This window comes from Amblyomma americanum, chromosome 6, assembly GCF_052857255.1.
Source record: "Amblyomma americanum isolate KBUSLIRL-KWMA chromosome 6, ASM5285725v1, whole genome shotgun sequence".
NCBI classification, from domain to species: Eukaryota; Metazoa; Arthropoda; class Arachnida; order Ixodida; family Ixodidae; genus Amblyomma; species Amblyomma americanum.
Window position 1 is genome coordinate 43,453,823 of NC_135502.1, and position 27,252 is coordinate 43,481,074.

Consider the following 27,252-nt stretch of genomic DNA (forward strand, 5'->3'; position numbering starts at 1 on the left):
TGGGGATAACAGGCAGATTTCAACAGGGAGATGATCGCTTCTATATGGGTTGTCTAAACATACCATTTAAAATCGTTAAAAACTGATGGAGAGCTAAAAGACAAATCTAAAACTCATTTTTCCTGAACTAGGGGAGCAATAAGGTTTACCGGTGTTCAATAAACAAATATTGTTGGATAGTATAAAATCCTGAATAACCTGACCTCTGCTATCGGTTTTCTCACTGCTCCAGAAACAAGAGTGTGCATTAAAATCTCCAACTATCAAGTATGGCTCCGGTAACTGTTCTAAAAGGTTCTCTAATTCATGTTGTGTTACTTCGAGATGTGGTTGGAGATATATGCTACAAAGTGTATTGGTTTTGTAACCAACCACAGTGGCTGCTACGGCTTCGAATCTAGTTTTCAGCTTGATCTCGCCAGCTGCTACTCCAGGCTGCACAATGACGCCTACGCCTCCCGAGAGTCTGCTCGCCGCCTCTTGGACACAGCAGAAGACAGTATACTTCTTTAGCACCTTGTGTGCTGAGGGCCTAGATTGGTTTTCTGCACACATAAATCAATAGGGGAAATTGTTTAAAATGTCTTATGTCGTTATAGTTATTTACGAGACCTCTGCAGTTCCAGTGTATTATTAAAGCCATCTTAATGTTGTGTGCGTGTGTGCAGATAAAATTAGATTAACTTTGATTTGGCCCTGTGACTTGGAGCCTCACATTTTTTGATCAATCCAAGGACCTCCGCCGTCCGTACGACGTGGACGGCACGAGGCTGCCCTAGGTCGTGTCCATCGCCTCTGCAGAGGCACTGGACGACCGTGCAGGACGCATGCTGACTTTTGAGTCAGACCTCGACCTGTGGGAAGAGGTCTTGAGGCCTGCTGACCCGGGGGTCTGCGCAGCCTGCTTTGGGGTTGCCGAAGTAGTGTCAGCTACTCCACCAGGGGGCGTGGATGGCCCTGCCATACGCCCACTGCGTGCGGCCTGGACAGGTGTCGAAGCCTGGTGTGATGTGCCGCGCCTAAGCACCACATCGGCGAAGTTTGTTTTTGCAGTGAAGGAGAATCTTTGTTTCGGCATATCGCCTTCTTGCTTCCTTGAAAGAAATGTTTTCAGTGGTTATCAGAGTAATTGTTTCTTTTTCTTTCTTCCAGGAAGGGACAAGCCCTGGAGTATGCAGCATGGTCTCCTTCACAATTTGTGCACTGCGGGGCAGCAACATATTCATCTGATTGGTGGCCCTTCGAAGAGCATTTCGTGCAAGTATTGCGGCCGTGACAACTCTGTGAGCCGTGGCCGAACCTCTGGCAATTGAAACATCTGCGTGGGTTGGGTATATATGGCTTTACATTTATTTTCAAATACCCGACTTCAATGCTTTCAGGTAGTGTGTTGGTGTTGAAAGTGAGGATCAGGTCTTTCCTATTTATTTCCTTGTTACCGTTCCGAATCTTTATCTGCTGAACATTTATGACATCTTGGTCGGCAAGGCCTTCAAGCATTTCTTTTTCAGCGAGGTGAACAAAATCAATTTCTGATATGACGCCTCGGACTGTGTTCAAAGATCGGTGTGATGTGATGGAGACAGGAATCTCCCCTGTCGATACAATGTTTGCAAGTTTCGAGTGCTGGACGGTGTCACGTAGTTCGAGCAGTAAGTCGCCACTAGCCATTTTTGATACCTTGTACCCAAAGCCCAAGGTACCTGTCAGGCACTTTGCTACCAGGAACAAGGAAATCAGTCTTGCTTGTTTTTCTTCAGCTTTGCTATGAATAACACGAAATTTTGGGAATGACACTTTTCTTTTTTGAAAAATAATCTTTATCGTTCCGCCCTCTTTTTAGAGAGCGATCATGTTTGGAATGAAGGGGAGCCATAAAAAAATTTAGTTTTTCAGTCACAGTGCCAGCCACCTACCATGGAGCCCAACATGGGGACGGGACAGGAACTTGAAAACAAGACCTGCCCACACCAGCTGTATGCCCCAACTATAACCAAGTATGACGAAACCCAGGGTAGTTCGCCACACAAGGTTAACCCTAGCCGCCCATGACAAAAGGAAAAAAACCGGGAAATGAGGAGGAGACAGGACAGTAGTCAGAAAGAAGATAGGAAAATAAAAGATGGAGAGGAGGACCGGAAAAGGCGGCTGCCGAATTCCCCCGATCGGGTCAGGTTGGAGGTGCCATCTACAAAAAGCTGGGGCCAAAGTGGTGTGTTGCCTCCGCCGAGGGGCCTTTAAGGTCCAAACGCTCCGCATCGGCTCAACCACCAGGATCCCTTTTCCCCGGACACGGCGATGCCACGCATGGCTAGGCGCGGGTGCTCAGGTCCGTGGTGATGCACTGTTCATCATCATCCCCCTGGAGGGATGTCCCTGCGGATGCTCAGGAACGCGTGGTGTCGCCACTCACCAACACCTGCAAGCTGCAGACGCCCCCCTGCGGGGCACTTCCACATTTTCATCATGACCTGCAACAAAAGTCAACAAATATTGCTTGAGTTCTTGGTTTGCGTGGTTTATGCATGCAGTAAGTGAATTTCAAGAAACCAGTACAACTTGATCCTCATGGTCACTCGTAAATTGTGGAGGGTTAACGTTCCAAAGCGACACATGGGCCAAGGGGGACGCTGTAGAGGAGGGCTCTGGATTAATGTGCACTACGGGGGGTTCTTTAACGTACGCTGACTTCGCACAGCACATGGGCGTTTTTGTATTTCAACTCTTATCAACATACAGCCACTGCGGCCAGGGAGAGGAGAGAAGACTTCACCGTTACCATTCCAGGAGGTCATTACCATTCTGTAGAAGTTTTTTGACACTCCCGAATGTGCACACGCAATAAAGCTTTGACGAGACTGAGAAAATTAGTGACTGCCACGCAGTTCTCATCTCAAAAGCCTATTAAAATGCCGACAAGAGAAACAGAAACTAAGCCTAGACTTTCTTTTTTTTCTTTGCGCGTACGTGTACCAGGTTTTCAATTCGTGGCGCAGAATGATGCCAGTATTTATTTAAGGTGCAGTTTGCAGTCTGGGGCGCAGGATGGCGCAGCAGCTTCTATCCCTGGGTGATCTGTACTTTGTGCGCCATATTCAAAGCTGTTCAAGTACGACCACGTCGACATAGTACATGACAATTTGTGCTTTTCAAACATCTTGTCTTCCAGCTGTGTCGCTTGTTTACAGTAAACACACATTGCTTATTTGATGCACAATTGGTTCGTGCACAGGCACGCAGTGCCAGCAACAACAGTGTGAGATAAGGATCGGTGCAGCTGCAGGAGCCATGTCAAATTGGTGTTCTCCTTTAAAAAAAAAGGCACACAGGAAAAGAACGCTCAAAAGAACACAACTGCACGGCGCAGCTAGCGATTGCTTCTGCTGAGCCAAGCACAGCTGCAGCCGGCCACACGAGCCAGCACAGCAGTTGTGCCCGGATTACCAGACGGCACTACTTCTGTATGCCGACGCTCGAGAAAGTGTGTGTGTGTGGGGTGGGGTAGGGGGGAAGTGGCCCTCCTAGTAGACATTGGGGATGAGGACAAAAATTTTGCCCCATGTTGTTCCCTGCACCTATAAAGACATGAACGGGTGCTACAGTGAAGTCCCCCCCCCTTCCCTGACCTTTTGAAGATACCTGTGTGCGCCTACAATTGTGCTGCAGTTCTGCAAAACTGTTCAACCTGATTTGAATAAAATGATGTATCCCCCTTGGGTTTACTTGAGCACTACCCATGCATAAAGGTTTAATTCAATGGAAATAATTAAAAATGATTTTATTATCACAAAACATTGGCACAGAGAAACAATGAACACATTATGTGGCTACATGTCTTAAATAGGTAACAGGCATGCTACTAGCTGGTACTCTGTGAAAACATTAGAGGGCTGGAATTATCTTCCCAGGTGAAAATATAAAGTGGTATTCCAAATGGTCCCACTTGCTTTCACGTGGTGCCACTTCAAAGCAAGTGGTTTTACAAGTGGTCCCACTTGTTTTCAAGTGGTACCACTAGACTGTAAGTGGCCACAGCTGGGCCACAATCCATACAAACATTTGCATATTCGTCAAACAGGCAAGACTAAAGCGATTCTTAAAATAAGAACTTAAGAACTATCTGCAGCTTAACCTACTGAATTGCATTCATCATTTGCTCTGTCACTGCGGTCGAAGTTATATGAAATAACTGCGCTCAATGGGCAAGCGCCACTGGCCCTAGTATGAGAGTGTCATAAGTGGGGTATATATATATGGGAGCAGCAGTGTGTGGATGTGGAGCCAATTTTACTAATGTTTAACCATAGTATATGTGTTTCTTTTGTGTGATGTATGCTTGTGTGTGTGTTGATTTCCATGACGGCATACACAATTCTCCTGTGAAAACATGGGTACCAGGCCCACTGCCCTGCAGTCCTCACATATCAGTTTTTCTTTTGCACCTTAAAAATGATTTGGAACCAGTTTCAAAACCCAGTTGGAACCAACTGAAACATCCAACTGGGTCTAACTGAAATTTCCTTTTTTTTTTTTTGAAAACTGGTAGTTCCAAATGGTCCCTTTTGTGAAGTGGTCCCACTTGCCCAAGTGGTCCCTGTCCAATAACCCACTTCAACTGGGACCACTTGCGAAATTTTCACCTGGGTTGATACCACTTCAGTTCTAACTGTAGCTTTGCAATTTCGCTTCTCAAGAGAGATACTTTATTTGCCATGGATGTCATCCTTTTGTCTTTTTCTTTCAATTCAGCTTTCAAATCCTCAATAATCTGAAAAAGAAAATGATACAAAACTGTCAGAAATAAAGCAATATTCTTTGCAATGAGAATTGTTAATAGGAACTTTGTACTACCTCGATGGAAACGCGAACAACCCGGCGCCAACACGCTCCGCTGTTTCAATTTCTTTTCACCGCGCTTTTACTTCGGTGATAGCAAAACTGCCCTACACTCGTCCATAATACATTCTAAGACGACTCTAACATCTTTTTCGTACCACCCAGGTAAAAGTGCAACGAAAATAAATTCCAACAGTGGGGCGTGTCGGCGCCGGGTTGTTCGCGTTTCTTTCCATCGAGGTAGTACATGAAGTGCAAGCTATTTGCACAACTTGTGCAATGTTATGCCAGCCTTGTGAAAAGAAACATTTGTAATGCTTATAATAAGGAAAATGCAACTAAAGCACCAAGATATCCTAGTTAGAGGTATCTGCAGTGCAACTAGGGGTTGGGCTTCTCAGGTTATATTTCTTGGAAATTTGGCACTTATTTCGGTGTCTATTTCAGAATACGATTTTATTTTATTTTTAATTTCCTACAGAAGAATTACCTTTTTTGCTCCTGGTGCTATATGTCAAGTGCTATATGTGCTAACCCTGTCATGTCACATGAAGTTTATCTTGGCTTTTTTAAAAAAGCGCACCAAATTCGAGTTCATGCTCTTCTCTGGATTCGAGTTCATGCTCTTCTCCAGGTTCGGGTTCATGCTCTTCTGGTTCAGCCTCGTGTTCTTCAGCTTCAGACGATGTTCGCCAGAGTTTGCTGAGAATGCGAGCTAAGAGCATTTCATGCTTAATTATCGTATTTGTACACAGTACACCTAGAAAATATGGCAGCTCGAATGGAGCTGGCCAATGGCCATATATTCAACCAGAAGGGCATCAGTAGGCCTACAGTGCGGTGACTACAACAATGTGCAACAAAAAAAGAAGGGGACGCTAAATGACCTGATGCAGTGCCATAAAAAAAACCACTTAATAAAGACATACCTTGCTGTTATAGCAGGCCTGCTCACATTGCTCTGGTGCTGCATACAGGCTGGTGCCTACACTTTGTGTGTGGCCTGGTCGAGGTGTCCATGGGAAGGAGCGGGATGATGGCTCCTGTTGATTACTCCGAGTTGCCAGGCCAAAGTCTCCAAGCTTCACAAATGAACCTTCCAAATCAAACAGAATGTTCTGGGGCTGCAAAAAACGAGGGAAGAGCCCACAAAGCCATTGTTTATCTTCACATTTTCACTGATTGTTAAACAACGGTATGTCTAGAACTGCAAAAACAAAGTGCAACAGGAGCTTTGCAGTAGAGGTCAATTCCATCTACCACGTCAACTGGCTTGCTAACTATAGCAATGCACTGAACCTCAGTTAATTAGATCTAGCTAGAAATGCTACTTATGCACATCCTATTTTTGATTCCAAGAGAATGGGCTCCGACATCTGCGTTTTATTTTACTGAGGTAACTTACCAAGCTAAGCAGGTTGAAGGGATGTCTGTGCAAGTGGCACCCCGAGACTAAAAATAAACAGAATGTACTCGCAGCTTAAAATGTATATACCATGAGCTAGCAAGGCTCTTCTATAACATTTATTCATCTGAAGAATGCACTATATAATAAAGTGACCACAGAACGGGCATGAACTTTAGATCACTCTAGTTTGCATAAAAGCAACACATGGTTACGTATAAGTTGACTGAAGTTGCAGTCATGGCAACTTTCCAAACAGGCCCGTGCTGCTGGCTAAAATGATGTATAAATTGTAAACTGAAAGGTTTCACATCCTGAAGTAACACGCACACTGTCACAGACACCATACTATAGGAGGGTTCAAATTAATTAAGACCACCTGGTGTTCCTTAACGTGCGCTGACATCGTGCAGCACACATGCATTTCTGTATTTGGCATTCTATTGAAATATGGCCACAGTGGCTGGAACCGAAACTGCAATCTTGGGACCAGCAGCCGAACGCCAAAGCTACAGAGTTGCTCCAGTAAGTTAAAATTTTGTATGCATATCAATACAGCAAGACTGCATTTGGCGTTCCTGCTAACTTGAAGATTTACGATTGCCTTTGTGTGCTACAAATTGTTCAGCTGATAATTTATTATTACAAATGTGAAATATCGCATGAAACTGTGAAAAAAAAATAAAACATATAAGTAATCAGTAGCTATGCAAGTAAGTGCAGAAGTATTACTCTGTTCTGCTTACCTTAATGTCTCTGTGAATGAATCCTTTGGAATGCATGTATTCTACCCCTTTCAAGATTTGCTTGAAGATATGTATAGCCTTTGGAATGGTGCCACTATCACCTGTCAGTAAAAAGGATTTCCACATCAGTGTTAGACAGAAGTATAACATTCAGCAATTAATTATATGACAGTATAACAATGCCATGAAGAAGTTACAGACTGAAGACGAAATTAGGCAATGTTTCTAGGCCCCCTACTATCAGATAAACAAATATTAATGTTCATTGCACCACAAATGATGCTGAGGTTACATTAGCACTTGCAGTACGAAAAACACCGGGCTCCTTGTGTGCACCAAAAACCCTAGCAACAAACGCATTCTTCTACGTCTTTGTAAGTGGTATTACAGAAGTGTCTTCGAGATTTGCCAGATGTAGGCAGTGAGCAGGAAGCTAGAAAGCATACCATACCTAAAGGCATAACTACTGCATTGCTAAACTTACTGCCATGCAACTCTTTTGAACTGCTGAGTTCATATTGCAACTATATTAGACATACTGTCCACAACTTAATTTTTGCGAGGGTCTATTTTTCGAGTTTTTCTTAAATGGTGCACACCTCGCGAAATATAGATCCCATGAATAATTTCGGCAAAATGTCAACTTGCAGTGCACAAAAAAAAAATATGCATGATGGATCGACATGTCATTCTCACTTGTAGTTAAAAGTGGAAAGTGCAGTAATGACTTCCCGCCGGGGGATATTCCCCCAAGGAGATTGTAATTTTTTTTCTAGAAGCAGCTCTCTTTGCTTCTCATGGCTCAATACTGAAAGGGAAATGTTTGGAGAGAAGTTTTCTTGACCTGTCACCCAAGCTTTTGTCCGTATCCTTTCTGTTTGTCTGCTGCACTGTGTAGCGCCCCTCTCCTTTCTGTGAAGTGTCGAACTCAGTGACGGGCACAAAAGCTGTCAGAGCTCATCACGGCTTTTTAAAGTCTGAGTGTGTTTCGCTGAGTGATCGACGATGATATACGAAAAAACAAAGATGGTGAGGTGCTGGATGCGGACTTTGGTAAATGTGAATTACTTCAATAATCGTCCTTTTTCTGAAACGACCATTACCTTCCAGCTATGGTCAGTGCTGCGAGAGTTGAACATGACGTAGCATTGAGCCACGTTCAAGCCTTAGCCACATCCAAAACTTGCACACCTACACGCAACAGGGCACCACTAAGGGAGGGGCTTCCCATTCATGCCGTGTGAAATTTAGCGCTCATGCAATATGCTGAAACTGTGATGCAAGTCGGATTTGCGAAAGGTGAGTAATTTACAGTATTAAACAGGTGATTGGAAAAACAGGGGTTAAGTTTCCCTCACAAGTTCTAAGGTTTGAGCCTAACCATGGAAGCATCTCACACTTTTCAGTGATAATGGTCATAGAGTGTTGAGTTCACACTCATACTCATTGCACTTGCACAGCATCTCTGTGACTCGCATCCTTATTAGAGGAACCAGACCTCACTACTCCATGGCGGGGTACTGGCCCACAGTTCATACAATTACAGAATTTTTACTGTAAAATTAAAGGAAATTACAAGGATTTCAAGGGTATCAGAAGATTAAATTCAAGGAAGTTTGAAAGAAAATTTATGCTATGGCTCGACTCCAAGAATAAGTAGCTTTCTGTCACCTCAACTAAAAACCTTGCGATACCTCACAAAACTTGTGACATTCATACCGAAACTATGGGAATAAAATCCTATTCTCACGACAACAGATGTTTGCCAACCTATGCAATCAGTGCATGTGCAAATGGCATGAAGGACAGAACATTTTCCTGCTGACTGCACAGAGCAGCAGATGTGGCAGGTGCGGGTTTGCTAATTGTGTGGAATTGGCTTGTGTCGACTGTCCCAGATGTGGGACACCTTGTGCACATAGAACAGGCCCACTCATCTAAGTGACTATAGAGGCACAAAAACTTGGAACTAATGCTGCCGCTACATGCGCCACCACGGGTGTACACTCATTTTACATTGCTGTATTCACTCCATTCTAACGCGCACTTTTTTTTTCCGGAAAAACTCGTCTAAAATTGACACGTGCGTTAAAATAGAGTACGAGAATGAAACTACACCAGCAACACCACAGCAACATTGTCATCAGTGTTACAAAAATGGCTGCTTTGTACTTCTTGTGCCGATAGAGTTAAAGCTCGCTAATTCAATTCCCGTTAATTCGGAAATCCAGATAATTTGAACAACTGGCACACATGTAAATCTATGGCATTGGATGCTCATTAATTTGCACGCTATGCGTCTCACAATGGTTAATTTGAACAGCTTCGTGAAGGGAGGCTGTGTCCAGATATGACTGGCACGGTAAGCAATCATCAAAATAGCCTTACTCAAACCAGAATTGCGTGCTGCCGATTTGCCCGCGCACCTCTGATGTGCGTGCAATGAAAAACGAAACGAAATGCCCCCACCTCCGAAAACATTCCGACCGCTTAGTTTGTTTCTCTTTCCAGAGTTTCGCGCCAGTCTTCGGTGATGGTGGCTGATTGATTAATTCTTTATTAAAAAATGGAGCTAGCACGAAAGCCTTGCTGCTATCGGCCGCGCATCAGCCAGCCAACCGAACACAGCTGTGCGCTGTTTAGGACACTGATTGCTACCTCTGCACATTTCTCTCGCTTCCATTCGTGTGGTTCTTCCAGTGCACTGAATAGAGCACTTGTCATGTGCTGTTCACTTTTCTTGTGGGAAGCATGAAAATCGGGCACGTTTTTCTGACTGTGAAAAACGAGTGCACGTTACAAACGAGGAAGCGTTCAAGTGAAGTAAATATGGTGTATGGTCACCTCCATGAACTTAAACTTGATGCTTCTGCATATTTTCCTCACGTGTGGAATTTTCAAATAAACATGATATGCAAGAAAAATGAAATACCAATCCTTTTTGGTGATTCATGGATACAAGGATAACTGCAGGTTTTAATAAGTGTTGAAAAGCCCTTAAAAGGCTTCTACAAAAATCCCGGATATTCAAGGTTTTACAAGTTACACAAACCCTCTGTAGGTTATAAAGCACAAGAGTAGTGCCCTAGTGGTTAACAATATTGCAAAGAAAGACCTCTACTTTAGTCAATGCATCTGTTACTGTGGCATTTGTTGTCACATCTGCACAGTATAAGCTTCATAAGTAACTGGTTGCATACCTGCCATTAAACCCAAGCAAAGAACTATGGCTCACTTTGATAAACACTAACAAATAATGCACTAACAATAATCCTTACACAGAAGGTATGAAGTAAAGCTTGCATAGAAACGCTTCTCAAAGGTACGTGCACCCTACCCGGCTACACTGCATGAAAGCCTCACGGCAGCATTAATAATGCAGCAAGACAAAATACTTTGAACATAAATATGCTTAAATTTTCCTTCGATATTTTTTATTCAGTTTCAATGCACAATCTAAAAACTAGCTAAATGTTATTAGCAAGATGAGTTTTACGCAGTTTTCCCAATAATAGACCACATGAGAACAACTACGATAACTACACGAGAAGCACTGTAAAGCACAGATGCTCAATGAACTGCAGCACAGAAGGTTCTAATGTCCCTCCTAACTACAGAAATCAGGTGTTTGAATAAGATAAATTCCACCCATTACTCCATGTGCAACAAATGGTCTTAATGGTAAAAGCCCAGGATATGAGGAAGCATGACATTGTGAAGCCATAAGTACATCCTATTTTGATCCCAAAGAGCTGTGCTACATTTCATTTGCCTAAAAAATATTTAAATGCAACAGGTACATATATCTCACATGACATGCCAAATTGTAATATGCTCACATAAAGGTATAACATTTTGTCATTACATATGCTCAAGAATTAAATGCCAGTTCCAAGACAAGTCTCACCTGACCCCAAATTCAGCCAGCTGCTGGTTACGAGTGGCCAACCAGTCGGCTAGATTTTCGGAACACAGCTCCATCTGAACTTACAGCATGCCTCCAACATCCTTGAATTAAAAAGCAACAATGCAAATGCTTTCACTCTCGCATAACACTCTCTGGAAATGAAATCAGTGCCATGTATATTAGTATATAAGAGCTATATTTGTAGTCAACTCGATAATTCAAACTTGAAGAGAACCAAAGATTTTTTTTCAAAATTATGTAAAGTTTGAATTAAGCACAGCCTTTTTAATACATCTAATGTTGACAGGACCAAACAAGAAGTTAAAATTATAGGAAGTTTTAATTAAGTGAGTTTCAATTAATGGGAGTCCACTATATTCTACAGTTAAACCTACCAACTCCTCCACAGACAAACATAAGAAAAGCATGGACATTACTTTTTCAAGATCTCTGGATAAGTAATAGCGACCAGGATGCATCAATTAATGAATTTGTAAACATAATTAAATTATATGAAAAGTCCATAATTTTTCCATTATTTCAACACCAAACTTGCTGACAAGGAAACATTTTGCTTTCTCATGATGCACTAACATTCACTATGTACAGTTGAGCCAACTTATAACGACCACAGTTATAACGAATGGGCATTAATTATGAACGAGGGTGGTGCTACTGTGAAGATATGTATTAGGGCAATGGCACTGCGTCTCGGATATAATGAACAAACATGGTAGTGCCGCTCGGATACAGCAAACGCAGAGGTGCAAGAACTCGCCACTAAAGCCCAAAAACTCATGCTTCCCTCAAACTTGGTGACCGAAGGGCGCCTCCCTGCCCACATGACATCATCACAGAATAAAACAATAATACCACATTGAAACTAGATAACCGGGGGCCAAGGACGCGCCAACTGTCTACGATGCCAATCAGTGTGTTTGTGTGGGCTGGCTCTGCAAAATGTCTAAAGTGGAAGGATAAGTGTGATAAGTGCAAGACAGGGGTAGCGATGGATGCGAAACTACTGCCACAGCCGCTAGACAGGGTGCTGCAGATCAACAGCAGCAATTTAAAACGTTCGAATAACAGCCACTGGGTGTACCTTGCTGGCCCATCCGGTGAGGTGGCATGCGTCGCCTGCATAATCAGCTCTCCACCTTCTTTCTGCACTGCTAGTGCCTGCAGTCAGTGCTCACGCAGCGAACGGTGCAGTGGAAAGCAGTGCGATGACACATTTGCCGCACATGTGCACTGCGCTTAATGCGTCCAGCAGCATAGATGACTTTGTCGAACACTCATGTTATCAGATACATCTGGATTTGCGGTAACGTGTCATTGATGCACAGCTGGCCAGTCCTGGTGCCGCCTGTGGTAACTTTGTTAGTGCTGATGCTGACGCCAATACTGCACAGCCACGAACTGATGAACCCTTGAAAGCAAATTAAGAGCACCCCACAACAGCCAGGAATCTGATGAAAATGTCTATAATGTCGGCATATCACCAGCTGCTTTACACTTAAGGTATGAATAGTTAAAATGCGTCTCTGGAGCGGGTTATTTAGCACCAAAGATCTTGGTAAGAAGCTTATGACCTTGCTGGAGAGCTTAGAATGCACAGGACGGGCTCTGCTTTGGACACATATAATGGAAGTTTTTAAAACATGAACGCCACTTAAGTTGGACTTCGTATTTATGGCTATGAAGTGGGAAGTCCACTTGCCACGAACATCAGACACAATGAACGCAATACGCAAGACTGTCAGGTTCGTTATAATTGGGCTCGACTATAGTTGGCATGTCTGACCAACTTACTGAAGAATTCAGAAGATGGAATATGTCAGAAGTCACCACAGCTGGGGAGTTTGTGACGTGACTTGAAGCCTTTCTTCCATTAACGGCATGCCCATCACTGCCTTTTCCGAGCTCACTATCGCCCTTTGAGTTGTGGCGAGAACGTTTCAACTCCTCTGCAGAAGGCATGGTCAGCTTGCTTGGCTCTTCAAGTGAAGGTTATGGGAGCTTAATGTCCCAAAGCGACTCAGGCTATGAGGGACGCTGTAGTGAAGGGCTCCGGAAATTTCGACCACCTGGGGTTCTTTAACGTGCACTGACATCGCACAGTACACGGGCCTCTAGAATTTCACCTCCATCGAAATTCAACCGCCACAGCCGGGATCAAACCCGCGTCTTTCGGGCCAGCAGCCGAGCGCCATAATTACTGAGCCACCGCGGTGTGTTGGCTCTTCAAGTGAGGCACACTGTTCAGTTACACTGGTGTCTATGACAGTACACCAAACGAGGCTCTGTGTGCCAATAGTGCCACTCACTTGTGGTTGGAAAGTGAGGAAGAAGAGTGTGAGTGCTTGCGATGGTGGTGGTGGTTCTGGCTGGAAGAGGAAGTGGCATTGGTGGGACCCCCACCAGAGCCTGATGATGACCGGTGGTGGTGATGGTGTGAGTCCATAAAATAGCTTGCTTCTGTGGAAGTGTAAGGAGAAAGTGACTTGTGACATGAAGCTGGAACTATTTCTTGAGATGAGGACAAATCAACAAAATATAGTGGCGAGCCTGTGTTGTCGCCAGAGCCAGATAAAATGAGAACTGACCTGTTAAAAAAGAAAAAAAAGAGCAGTGTAGCAACCTTAACACAGACACAACTTCACATTCACAACTGCAAACAGTATGTCAGACACCAAACGACAGCAAAACCAATCTGGCAGAACAGACTTATAACTGCGGGATGTGAAAACGTATATTTGGCACATACATCAGTTCAACACAGTTCAAGCTGCATATTGTGAACATTCCTTGTTTTTTTTTTTTTTTAGGAAAGGAAATGGCGCAATAACTCTCACATTTCGGTGGACACCCAAACCGCCCTGTAAAGGAAGGGATAAAGGAGGGAGCGAAAGAAAAAAGGAAGAAAGAGGAGCGGTAGTGGAGGGCTTTGGATTAATTTCAACCACCTGGGGATCTTTAACGTGCACTGACATTGCACAGCACACGGGCGCCTTTTGTGTTTCGCCTCCACCGAAACGCTACCGCTATAGCCGGATTCGAACCCGGGAACTCTGGCTCAGTAGCAGAGTGCCCAAACCACTGAACATTTGTTAATAATCAATTTTTTTGTACATCAGCTCATCGGAGAAGGCAAAAAAGCAAGGTTTATAGGAAGCAGTACAGCTCCTACAGCTGTGCATGTATATACGCAGCCGAAATACAAAAGCACGATATACCAAAAATGAAGTGTATACACTTGCTGCTTTGGTTCAACAAATTAAATGTATCTGCGTCAAACCATACATTGATTTCTTTAGCCTCTGGTGATGGTCATATTTATTAGCCAAGTTGAGTTCAATGTCTATTACTTGAGCTTGAAAAAAGGAGAACGAGGCCAGGCGAAATGTTAACACTTCAATGAACATCACAGAAAGTTCTCCCTTTGCTTATACAGCTACAGGTGCTGTGGATGTTTTCTCTTTCGTTAAGAATTGTGAAGAAGCTCGATGACATGAGAAGGAGCAGAAGCATTTGCACCTTGGAGATGCAAGTGCACTCTACCAGCTCAGTCATCTAATGCCCCATTTGATACCATAAATGTATTTTGCACTCATGACTTTCACGTCATCATCCCTGATGAGGGAGCCGAGTCGGCTTCGAAACGGGCTAAAATTAAAGTTTGTGGTTGGAGATGTGCAGTTTATTAAAAGTCTTCAAACCCAACCAGACAGGCAAATCTGTCAAAATGTTTAGTTTTCAGAGTGGGTTAGGGAACAAACATGGGTTAATGACACCCTACTCAAAATCAGGAGGAGGAATGGTCTTGGGCAAGGCATGCAGTGCAAAGGCAAGATAACCGCTGGTCCTTAAGGGTAAAGGAGTGGATTCCAAGAGAAGGGAAGCGGAGCAGGGGGCAGAAGAAAGTTAGGTGGGCGGATGAGATTAAGAAGTTTGCAGGCATACGGTGGGCTCAGCTGGCAAAGGACAGGGTTAACTGGAGAGACATGGAAGAGGCCTTTGCCCTGCAGTGGGTGTAGTCAGGTGGATGATGATGATGATGACTTCCTCTCACAAGTTGTTCAAAGCACTGTGAAAGGTAGAGCACCCTTGTCCAATCAGAGCCAAGACAACAAATAGTGCCTCGAATATATGAGCAGTGTTGTGATTATTTTTCAAACAATTATTACAGTAACTGAAAAAGTAGATCAAGATGGGAGTTGCAAAAGCGCAGCGAGTGTTTCATTCACTTGTCAAATTAGCAGAGGAAGTCCGCACGAAGTGATGCGCCGCCATTTGTAAACATGGCGCCCACTGAATCAGCAGAGCTTCCTATGTGCAGCAGCTGGGCGCTGGAGCTCTTTCCCTCCCAGTGATGGAGCCACCAGTCACAGGGTGAGGGGCACAGAGGAACCAGGTTTGCAGCACACACCACAGCCTGCAGAGCGCTGCAAACGGTTGGTGAGGTGGAGTATATACCATACATTTGTGTTAGGCAAGCATTAGGCACCGAGGTTCAACAGAAATTTTCAAACTTCCCTTCAGTTGCTGATTCAGTGTTGGAAAGCGAGAGAGCTGAAAGCACAGTACCAAGCCCAGCATCTGCTGCTTGCCTGCATTTATGCGGACACTGGGAATGGTACAGCGCCTCAGTGTAAATATATATGCGTGTAAAATATGATAAGAGTAAAAAAACACCACCCCTTTGTTGCATTGTGTCCAAAGATTTTCTTCTTTGCACCCCCTACTGTTTCCCATTTCTTTTCAACTCTTTTCACTGAGAATGTGTGATGATTCCAAACTAAGTAACCGAAGCACAGAGTATACTGCAAAAGATTTTCCAAGGTGTTCCCTGATGCAGTCCCTACCGTTTTAGGCCTACTGCAGCTTTGCAGTCAGCTGTTCACAGCCACAACCATGGAAAAAAGCTTTCAAGCTAAACATGCTGTAGAAAATTTCTCAGCAGATAAAAGAGATAGATAAAGAGGAGGAGGGAAAGGCAGGGACAAGAACTAATGGAAAAAAGTGATGTTTTTTTCCACATGCGCCATATATGTATAACAGCTATCGTTGAGTTTACCACATTATACAGCATTGTGTAACTGTCAAATTTCATTTATTTTTTTTGTCCACATAGTTCTTTTATGTGGTAGGTCCAACAGTGTTCGTGCTCTCCTTAGAGCCATATAATATTACACACTTGTTGTCTGTTCTGAAGGAGCAAGACTCCTTAGTGAGCAGTGGTGTTGGTGCTGGCATGGAGTGCAGGTGCCAGCAAGAATCCTTCGTGAGCAGTAGTGTTGGCGCTGGCATGGTGTTCGGGTACCAGCAAGACCCCTTTGTGAGCAGTGGTGTTGGCGCTGTCATGGTGCGCAGGTGCCAGCAGGACTCCTTTGTGAGCACTGGTGTTGACATTGGCATGGTGTCCGGGTGCCAGCAAGACTGCTTTGTGAGCAGTGGTGTTGGTGCTGGCATGGTGTCCGGGTGCCAGGCACTCCTGTGTTCTTGCACAGAACAGTTGGGAGTGTTGTTCTGGTGCAGGTTGCATCATAGTAGAAGCAGGGCTCCCAGATCTTTCCGGGCTTTCTTCTTGTACTGCAAAGATGGACCCCAGTGCCAATGGCACAAAATTAGGCCACAAGCTGCCAATTCCAACAAGGATCCCTCTTAGAAAAAGATGCTATCGGGCTAGATAGTTCAACTTTTGAAAAGTTGTGAAGAATTGCATGGACTGTCTTCCAGTGATATGATTGCTTGAAGGCACTTTGGAGTAGCTTGTGGAGCAGCCAAAATTGCCTTTTGGCGTAGAAAAATGAGCGTTTGGCACAGATATATATCTCTTTTTCCAGTGTATAAGTAACATCTTTTTAAAGATATATTTTGTCTTTGACGCGCAAAAATGACACGCAACCACAGCGAGCAAGTGATAGCTTCAGCTCTTCAGATCAAGGCTGCAAGACACCTCAGCGAAATGCGGAATGGCGTATTTTGGTGCCAAGTGATATTTTTTTGTGCTTAGCACACAAAAAAAAAAAGACTGAAGATAGGCTGTCCATGTGTCCTGTATACTAGATAAACAAAAAAGAAAAATTTCATTACAGTGAGGACTGCCAACCCTTGTGGTATTCTATCTATAATGGAAGCCATGATCTCTTGAATATTATATATGTTATTGTGAAAACATTACATAGCTCATTGGCAACGAAACCTGGCGTTTGCGTTGACCAGCAGCAGTGGTCCCAAAAATCCCAGATGACGTCATCGTGGTATCAAAGGAATATAAAATTTCTTCCGAAGGCGTGGGGAACTAAACCCAGGACTCAGATTGCGAGGCGAACATGCAACCCATGGGCCACAAAACCACATTGATTCTTGGCAAAAAAAAAAAAGGTGAACATGGTATATGCTTTTTACTTACGACTGTGTCAAAATGAGTAGGTGTGTCATTAGAAAGGAAGATGAAAAAAAATGTAGAAAAACAACAAATAGAAACAATTTCTAAATGTAAATAAAAATAATAAGAAACAATGCATTCACATTCAAAGCACATAAGTAGTCTTAAGTGCCCCCCGTAATTTCTTTTTTTCCCAGCACACACCCTACCCTCCAACTGCTGACAGTACAAAGCAATGAACAGATGCAGGTTATTTTCAGCCCCAATTATTTTAACGCTATAGTGCTAACGGCCCAGCTGTCCAGAAAATCCGCTGCCGGCGTTGTGAGCGAAAAATCATGAGCATGACTCTGGCAGGGGGCACCCAGAGAGCAACTTAGGAGGCAGGTGGGCCATCTAGGTCATGCGACCTTGCAGCGTCATCACAACTTGGCCACCGGATAGTGATCAAACTGCCAACCGTGGCAGGTGGAAGTTAAATAAGTAGTTGGTCGCTCGGGAAGAGCAACCTAGGCTACACAAGCAGGGCAGTGGCACATCCGCTTAAAGGAGTATAGACACCTCAATTTTGGGTGCGTGTTTTCTTGTTTGTAATGATGCGTAAGGTATTATTATACATGGATTACCACCTAGTATTCTCCTACAACTGCTAAATAATTTATATTCGCATTTCTTTCTCGTGCTGTTTCGGTTTCCGTTTCAACAGCTGAGTGAGGACTGTGACATCAACGTGTGCTTACAGGTCACATGAGACATGAAAAAATAGCAATATAATCGCTGCTTCCACATTCGTCGTCATTCTGGCTCTTGAGGATGGCTGGCGTCAGCAATGCAGCAAATTAAAACAATGAAGCAGCGATTATATGGACTTTTTTCCATGCCCCACGTGACACAAACGCACTCTTTGACGTCACAGCCATCGTTGGGCTGCTGAAGCCGAAACCGAAACAGCATGACAGAAAAATTTGATTATAAAATATTTAGTTGTCGTAGGTGAATATCACATGGCGATTCAAGCGTAGTAGTGTCTTCCGCATCATTGTAGAGAAGAAAACATGCCGCCAATGTTAGGTGCCTATACTCCTTTAACTGCCGGATCACTACACCAGGAGGGGTATGAGGACTCCCAGGAATCCATGAATGAAGTAGAGAATGACCTGCATGCATGGAAGTTATTCCAATACACTATTGTTGTCATACCCTTAAGGCGAAGCTTAAGTCTCCCCTCCAATATTTAATGGTGTTGTACAGCTAGGCCTCACACTACCATCATTTTCAACTCGCCCTAGTATAACCATTTGCCCTGTGGCTTCATGGGGAGCACATCACAGCATTTTGAAGGACTGCAAGAAGAAAGGAAACCTCGGGGGCCTATGCAATAAATTGAGGTTACGTAAAGCAGGCGAGGGATAGGCATTCCACGACTCCTCACCCCCAGTGCAAAAATTTTTGAGCTAGCATCAATAACAACGAAGATATAGACGATTAAAAATTACGCTCCTCCTCTCCCCTCTCAACTCGTGCACGCAGGGCGACAGAAAAAATAAGGAAAACAGGTCTGGGACTGGGCCCCACCCATGAATACGTCATCCGCTGACGTTCGGCTTGCGACTTCCGGTTGTTGCACCCAGCGCCCCAGCTGCAGCGTCAACAGTGTCTCTCCGGTCTCTCTCGCCTTCCTGGATTGAGGCGCGCGTCAGATTCCTTTGCTTGTTGTCTGTTGTAGTTCTAAGCCTGTCACAAAAAATAACGAGCCAACAGTCGGCCAATTCGGTCTGCCAAAACCACGTCGTCGTGATGTCTGGCTCTATGTCACACTGCGCCTGCGAAAACAGTCGGCCGAGTGTCAGCGTCGGCGCCAGGTCTCCCGCAAGAGGGCAGCTGGCCGATGGTCTGGGTGGTCCACCAACTCCCATGTTACACTAGCGAGACCTCCTGCCGACCTGGCCCTTTCTCATTCTCAGTCTTCTTTTGTCATAACTCTTTTAAACAGATCCATATATAGTAAAATAAACTCCTTAACAATCGTGATTATGGACCTAGATTGAGTGCCGCCCAGTACTGAGTGGCACTGATTGTTGGGTCAGAAAGGCATGGCATGAAAAATACATCGTCTCTCGCAGGTAAACAAGGAAGAGATTATATAAGGCTGAGAAATTAAAGAAAAAGTGCTCAACCACGCCGACTCAAACTTGGGACCTCCAGACTGAAAACCTACTACTACATCCACGACGCCACGGAGGACAGCGATATTTGCTGGCTTCAGAAATGCACATCTGAAGTGTGACACTCGCACCGGGAGCAAAACAGGCAATACATGTGCGAAAACTTGGCTGGCACGCTACACCGGTCGCCGCTTGCGAACTTCAGTCCAACAGCAAGCAGGGAGACCCGGAGCAGCAAGCATCAATGCACTGCTTGGCTAAAGCTCAAAGCGTACGCTGGCCACCGCGCAGCACTGACCGACCGCTGTTTGGCTTAGTGTTGAAAGTTCGCACCAGAAAATACGTAATAGCCAAACCATCAGAAAGACCACCTGAAATATATATATATATATATATACATACACACACTCGAGCGGCAACAAAGGATGCCTGCCGAAGTAGCGAGCTTTCAGCAATGGCGCTGCCAGTGGTCGCGCCGGCCGACGAATTGCGCAGCTGCCTGGCTGCCCTGGTCGTCGCTAGGCCTACCTATAGCTTCTTTCGCATCAAAGGTGCTACGGACACCGCTTCGGAAGTCGCTTGCACTATAATAAAAGGTACACTATTAATATCGTCTTGCTGCCAACAGCATCATCTCACAATAAACTAAAGAAATGGTCAATTTTCGCGACGCCTTCGGCAGCGGAGCTAGCGGACAGCTGCGGGCGTCAGGCGAGCCGGACAGCAACGGCGAGCCAGCGGCAGCTGCAAGGCGATTCTTGCAAAGAATTTGCTCATATCACAGTTGTTACTTCTACCAGCCACTCGGTATTGATCAACGATCCTCAAAAATGATATATTGTTCACATTTCTCTATCCCAACGTTTATGATTTACGTTAAAAAACATCTTCAGCTCATTTTTATGACTGTGGCCGACGGGATCAAGGCTGGTCTGCCCGCCAGCTGGCTCGGTCCACTTCACGTTCGTACCAGAAAAGACAAAACAGCCATTATATCAAAGCCATTCTATATTCGAGCAACGATAGCATGCCTGCGGCAGTGACGGGCGACAAACTGCGCTGCTTCCCGGCTGCCCTTGTCATTGCTAAGCCTACACTTCCCGTAGGGGCTCGCAGGGCGGCATGAGCAGACGACTTTCACGGCTACCGGAAGTGTGCCCGTGACGTCGTAGCTGCCGTGGCTCCAGCGAATGACAGCGTGTGGTGGACTGCCGACGTCACTGAACTAGTGACGTCTATTTTCACGATTTTAGTTCCAAAGTCGGTCGCTATGAGAACACCAATCGGCACGCGAATTTTAAAAAACACGCTTTTTTAAAATTCATAATAAATTGTCTGCTCACTTCCGAAGACTCATACTTAGTGTGGATGCTTAGCATCATTTCTAATCATTCAGAACATTTACAAGCGACTTTTAATTCATTGCATAGTCCCTTTAAGCACACTGTATGAAATCCTGTACTCAGCACACATTAGGGTGGGTGTCCAGAATACATCGGACATTGCATCACGGCTGAGCTCTGTCACGTGAATTTGGACTTCCGAGTCATTTCTGCGGTTTCGTTTGTATAGGCATTGCTTGCAGACGTGCGGTTTCGACCTTTCTTCCTTTAATACTAGCGCTCACAACGCTGAAAAAAGGGTGTTATGCGCTGCCTCAAACTGCAGCAACTTCAAAGCAACGGAATGCAACATGTTCCGAGTGCCATCAAGTAGTGAACGGCGAAAACAGTACGGCGTTGCGATCCGTTGGCAGACTGCTTGCTACAAGCTCCACGGACAGCTCTTGGCTTTGCTTCGAGCATTTTGTTAGCGGTAAACGTTTTAGAGCGTTGTGGAAGTTTGAGGATTTGGTTAAGTAGGCTGTTTTCTCTCCTTGAGGAGCACCAATTTCTCGCTCGGACAACTTCGGACACAGCCGTTCTCACATGACTGCAGTAGCACCGCGCGGTAGTAGGTGTGCAGAAATGTGCTATTTGGCCTCTGTCACTACAGCTCGACAAGATGTTAAAGGACGGAACGATTTATTGCTCAGGAATTTGTGCTGCATGCGAGTTGCTCGAATTCAGAGCTGACACTTCAGGCCTATGCGATCGCAACAGTCAGCTGCCGAAACGGCGACACCGGCCACGGCGGGATCCCGTTGCCTGACATTGCTGGTCGCAGTATATGTTTAGGAGCACTTTTATTAAAACTTGGCACTGGGCTAGTTGGTTAAACATTTCTTTGAAACAGGTTAGCGCCAAAAAATACAAACACAAGGCGAGAGAACGACGACACGACACAGATGAGCGCTCATCTGTGTCGTGTCGTTCTCTCGCCTTGTGTGCGTCTTTTTTAGCGCTAACCTGTTCCAAAGAGCACCTTTAAGATATGTGAATTGTTTTATGTGAACCCATTTTCCAACTTCAGGCCCAAAGTGAAACACATGTTTTCACCAGCAGACCAGTCGATCAACATGAGCACACAGCAGGTGTGGAGAAATTACAAACGAGCTGTTATGTTAAAGTTACCCGTTTGTGTGGATCCGCATGTTGCAGTTATATTTCTCCGTTTCCTGTGTGCGGAGAGGGAGGGTGACAGACAAGCTGATCACATTACAAAGTGATAAGAATTAATCACCGCTATTTTTTTCATACTCTGAGGCAGTAAGTTATCAGAAGCTATACTTCAGGATAACCGAACTTAAAAAAAAAAATATAGCAGTCGACATAGTCTAGCTGTTATTCACCTCTCATTGTACAGCATGTGGGAGAATTGACATCGTGGGACAAATGTTATAATACTGAGCTGTCGCTATGCAGCAAAGCATCATTCGAAAACCACCTAGGTGATGAAAATGCATGTGAAGTAGATAAACGTTTGCGTCTCTAGCTTACATGTGATGCATTGCATGATTGCATATAGGAATATTGCACTGAATGGTTGATTTATTGAGAGAGACGTTGGCGATTTCAAGAAGTGCAAAATGCTGCAAGGACGGCAGAGGCCGGTCTGGTAATCGTTGGGTGAATTATCAGTAAGGATAATGAGTAATAAACATGCTATAAAATTGCTAGTTTTAAAAGGCCAAGGAACAGATTGTGTTCACAGACATTCCAGATTTTTTGGCATCACCAGTGTCTTAGGGACGGTTTAGCAAAGCCTGTTAACATTCAAGCTATGCCGCAGTGTTCACACCAAAACTAAAACTGGATGGGAATGCCTTTTGTTCAACATCAAACAAGACTTCGTCAAAGGAACTTGTAGAAAATGCTAAAAACAACTCAGATCAAGCCTGTGTGTGTGCTGGAAAAGCCGAAGCATGATTTTTTTACGCTCTATCATGCTACTTATTATAATTCACTATTTATCACTCAGATCTCCTGCATTAAAATCCTTTATTACATGCTGTGCTGTATAATTTGTGCCTGAAAAAGTTTTTGCAAGACAAAGATTATATCAGATGTTATTACCCACATGACAAGAAGAGTTTCCAATTAACAGCTGATGAACTTCCTCATTTTGCAGTTAAACAGTAAAGCTGCCTATGTGAAGAGTTAGTTCTGCTTTTGGCAGCGGTCTGCTTTCTGTTTTGTCTTTGTGCCTGACTTTTATTTATGTTGTGGTGCTTGTAGCAAAGTTGTGCCGCAGGCTTTGATGCTTTGTTTTGACTTGGAGTTTTCATTAAGAAAAACACAAGGCAAGCTAATCTTCTGTCCCGCTGCTTGTGTTATTACTTACCTACCTTACCTTGAACACTTTGCGTACAATGCATAAGTTTTATATTTCCACATTTCTGTACATATGCATCAACAGCTGAGGTGCCAGCCATTGGGACATCTGTACGTATATTGGCTAGTGTTTCTTCTTCAACCAGGCTCCAAGCACTAAGTACACGACAGAAAAATGGCTACAGGCTTGCCTCTGCCTTGATGGGAAGCGACATTGATTTACATTCTGAAGCCAGTGAACATTCAAGAGATGCCATAAAACAAAGCATTTATTTTACTACTTCTTTTTCATCTACATAAAGCAGTAATCAGCATTGGGAAATGAAGCACAGGAATCCTCAACATTCAGAGCTGCAAGTTATAAGCAAATGGCATGTAATGTCCCACACCACCATATGCAGACTGTGAAATGCATTGCGTGGTTAATTTTGTGTGTGAGTGAGGTTCTTGTGCACGTACCAAAGCCTCAGTAAATGGACCTCTCTCAGTGCTGGAATAGCTGCTGTCACTTGCCTATCAATGCCCTTGACGCACATTAGGAGAGGTTTTCAGCCACAAAATCTAGGCGCATGCTCGGTGCAATTCGTACTGACAGAAAGAATACAGTATTGCTGAAAATGCAACAAATTTGTCATGCAGTTGCATTTTTTGCATTACAGACGAACTTAAATTCAATTGCTTGAGACAGTTGTTATGCATGCCAGCTAGTGCAGTAATTATTCCATAAGCCATAGCAAATATTTGACAAAAGCAGTTGAGCTGACAAGAACATAACAGACAGTAAAACAGATTGTGCACCTTTGCTAAGGTTGTGAAGCACTGCTAAGCACAGATTTTTGGGAGGATCTCAACGTGCCACATGTGCCAATTTTAGCGCAACTAAAACGTGGTCTACTTTGCTTGCAGCAATGACAGCTCCGGTGCTACTGCGTAGCAAGAAACCCTTTCAGCTCCGCTGCAGTGCACATGAAAGCTTTGTAGACAAGAAAATCATAAAATATTGTAAATTGTATGGTGTCACGTCTAGAAGCGATACATGGGCAATGAGGGACACCGTAGTGACAGGCTCCGGATTAGTTTAGACGGGTTCTATCGCACAGCACATGGGCGCCTTTCGCGCACCGTCGCCATCGAAACGCGGCCACCGAGTCCCGGATTGAACCAGAATCCTCCGACTCGGTAGCCGAGGGCTCTAACCACTAGGCCACTGCGGCTGGTGTAGAAAAAGTACCTCAAGTCCTTTGAGGATTTGCATGATGCAAGCTCTTCGCCGTCGCAGCCACTCTGCTAAAATGTGCGCAGCAGTGCGCTCGTATACATAACGCTAGGCCACAGTTGTTGGTAGTCCATATATTCAGCGCTTGGTAGCTCGAAACCTCTCGGAAATATGTACCCTAACATATATTAGATATCAATGTAACAGCCGAGTAACAACAGGAGAACTTTTTAGCAAGTGAATGAAGCGTCCTAAACTTCTACGCGAACAGACGACGCATGCCGAAACATTCGCACTTGCAACGCTTTTTCGCCATTAATTCAAATACGGAGCGTCGAGCGTAGACATAAAATGCACGTACAGCATGCTCACCTTTTTTACGACTTTATTCGCGCGTATTAACACATGAAGAGCCAAATTCAAGCTTGTCAATTCCGTATTTCAAGCAAACCGCTGTACACATGCATCTCGCCGAACGACTCGGAAATAGGAGTACCCAGCATGCCTTGCAGCTCGTTCAGATTGGACACCACCTATGACACTGACATAATAGGCACTATTTGGTAGCACAAGTTTTCAAGATCTGCCATAATTAACTCTAAAGCCTGTTTTGCCAATGCATGGTCTGAGTACCATTTCATGCTAAACTTTAGACAAAGCAAGTTTTCCAACTCCTGCAATGATCAAGCTTAATGCGTAATTAAATGGACAAGTCTGAAGTAAGCAAAATTGATGAAATGTTCCAGATGCTGTATGCCCTTTATGTCCAAAAAAAAAAAAGCTAAACAAAAAACAAGGTGGCCTTAAATTGTCGAAAGTGTCGCAGTAGATGACATCAATGTATCTGCTTTCACTATTTTTCTTTCTCCATTCCTGTTCAATTTTTCTCACTTAAGCACAGCATTATATTCAAGCAGGAATTGCCTAACACCAATAGAAGCACAGAAACAACACTTGTTCTGGCTCAAAAATACAAGCCCAGACAGAAGGCCACTGTCTCAAAACTTGCAGACACATTTAATACTTTATGGTACTCCAACCAATTCGGCAGGCAAAATTGAAAATTCGTCTAGGATTCACTACCGAGGCACATAACTACCCCTAATATGCAGCATCGCACTTGACACAATGTGCCAATGCTCCTTTTAAAAACACCAACAGGCTGACTTTTTAGGTTGTCCAGAGAGGTAAAGCTCATAGAGCAAAGAAGTTGTCAGGTAATGAGCATGGCCATAAGTCTTACTAAGCGGCTAACCAAAAAAAAAAAACACACATTACCCATTTATTTACAACTAATACCAGCCTTATCACCAGGCACTAGGCAAGAGTGGCATCTCAAACAGTCCAACAAAAGAATTGGAGAAGACACTTCATCGCCACCTTAAGGGTACGACACGATTATGAGTTAATGCCCATACATGTGGAAGTGGTCATTCTCTGCTTTACATACATAGACCCCTGGGAGTCCTCACACCACTGCTGGCGCAGTGGTGTAGCAGTTAAGTGATGCACCACTGCCCAGCGATGACAGGTGCTGCCACCAGTGGAGGTTGTGAGACCCAAGCTGCTCTTCCCGAGCAAACACTCGCAACCAATCTTTAATTTAACTGCCACCTACCACGGTGGGCAGTTTGCTGACAATCCGGTGGGCAGGTTGTGATGATGCCACACGCCCCGTGACTGGCCCATTTTTCGACCATGGCAGGTTGCACAAGGACAAGCAGAATCTTGTGCCTCAGGTTGTTCACAGGGTGGCCACCTGGGCTGCCCTACCACGGCCAATTTTTTTTCTTACAACTTTGCCACTGCCAGATTTTCTGCAGAACTAGAGCCTTCACGCTGTCGCATTAAAAACAGCAAGCAGATACCAGACGCTGATGAGTATAATGCTACCGTTATACCAAAGATAGGTCTGTACATTACTCACCTTTGGACTTGGCCTCTAACCATGCTTGGTAAGCAGGTGAGTTGAGGTATAACTCATATGCTCCTTTGTACTTAATCTGCAAAAGAGAAAGAGTTGGTTCCATGGGCAGCTTTCGAACAGAGGACTTAGCTTGTGTGCGTACATTTCTGTGCAACAGCAGCAAGCAGCCATGCTCTTTTGAATAAGTCAGCCAAAAATAAGCATGCTTATGGCATTATGTTCCCGGAAAGGCAAGAAACAAAGTCATTGTGGGAGTAGTACTATAAGCCAATGATATGAGGATGGGGAGGGAGATCACCAATGAGGACTACCCAAAAAATTTTCTTCGGAAGACCATTTACTTCCAAAAACACAACAACATGCACTGATAAATCAACCAACCGCAATCAACCCCACCACAGAAATATGTCACTCTGCCTTATGTACGAGGCGCCAGTGGAACCATCGCTCATATCTTAAAGAAAGGGAGCCTCCAAGTAGCGGACAAGCCCACGGACACGTGCTGTTTTGCCTACCTGTTCCCAAAGATTGTACACTGAAGAGGAGGAGGAGAACCGTTTACTGGTCAAAGAAAGGTATTGACTGAGCTGGTGACTAGAGACCTCAGTCCAAGACCCCAGTGGCCTTGGCCGAAGAGCGCTTCTGCTCGTTGGCTCTCCAAGGTGATGTTGGTCAGATGAACCTCCCACTGCCCCAGTGACGCATCCAGTTAGTTTAGCCTGACACTCACATGACATAAGAAAGAGTATCAGACTAGCGCTGCACCAAGGGCAGGTGTTTTGGTATTTGGTAGGATGGATTTTGTGGACTCTAGAAAGGCTTGTAAAAGTATTTGTTTGAATTTGATACCAGGCGTAGGCTTCCTCTGAGCTGAGGCGCCAGTGTGATGGTGAATAGATCTGGTGGTTGAACAAGAGCCCAAGGCATTGTCTACAAAATTCCTTGT

General features: G+C 44.4%; 1 protein-coding gene across 6 annotated transcripts in view; it reads right to left on the minus strand.

The window, feature by feature from the left end:
• Positions 1 to 3,763: 3,763 nt before the first annotated feature.
• LOC144136719 (SWI/SNF-related matrix-associated actin-dependent regulator of chromatin subfamily E member 1-like) overlaps positions 3,764 to 27,252 on the minus strand; it is a 32,304-nt gene continuing 8,815 nt past the window's right edge. The window contains exons 6-11 of one of the 6 annotated variants that reach the window (XM_077669278.1): positions 26,307 to 26,382; positions 13,222 to 16,486; positions 10,895 to 10,995; positions 6,988 to 7,088; positions 5,766 to 5,960; positions 3,764 to 4,768 (exon numbers count right to left, since the gene is read on the minus strand). In XM_077669278.1, coding sequence (XP_077525404.1) covers positions 16,122 to 16,486; positions 26,307 to 26,382 — 441 coding nt within the window. In that variant the 3' untranslated portion in view covers positions 3,764 to 4,768; positions 5,766 to 5,960; positions 6,988 to 7,088; positions 10,895 to 10,995; positions 13,222 to 16,121. Of the gene's footprint in view, positions 4,769 to 5,765; positions 5,961 to 6,987; positions 7,089 to 10,894; positions 10,996 to 13,221; positions 16,487 to 18,860; positions 19,020 to 19,852; positions 20,035 to 26,306; positions 26,383 to 27,252 lie in introns of those variants that run through there. The other 5 variants (XM_077669280.1, XM_077669279.1, XM_077669281.1 and 2 more) reach the window with 5 other exon arrangements.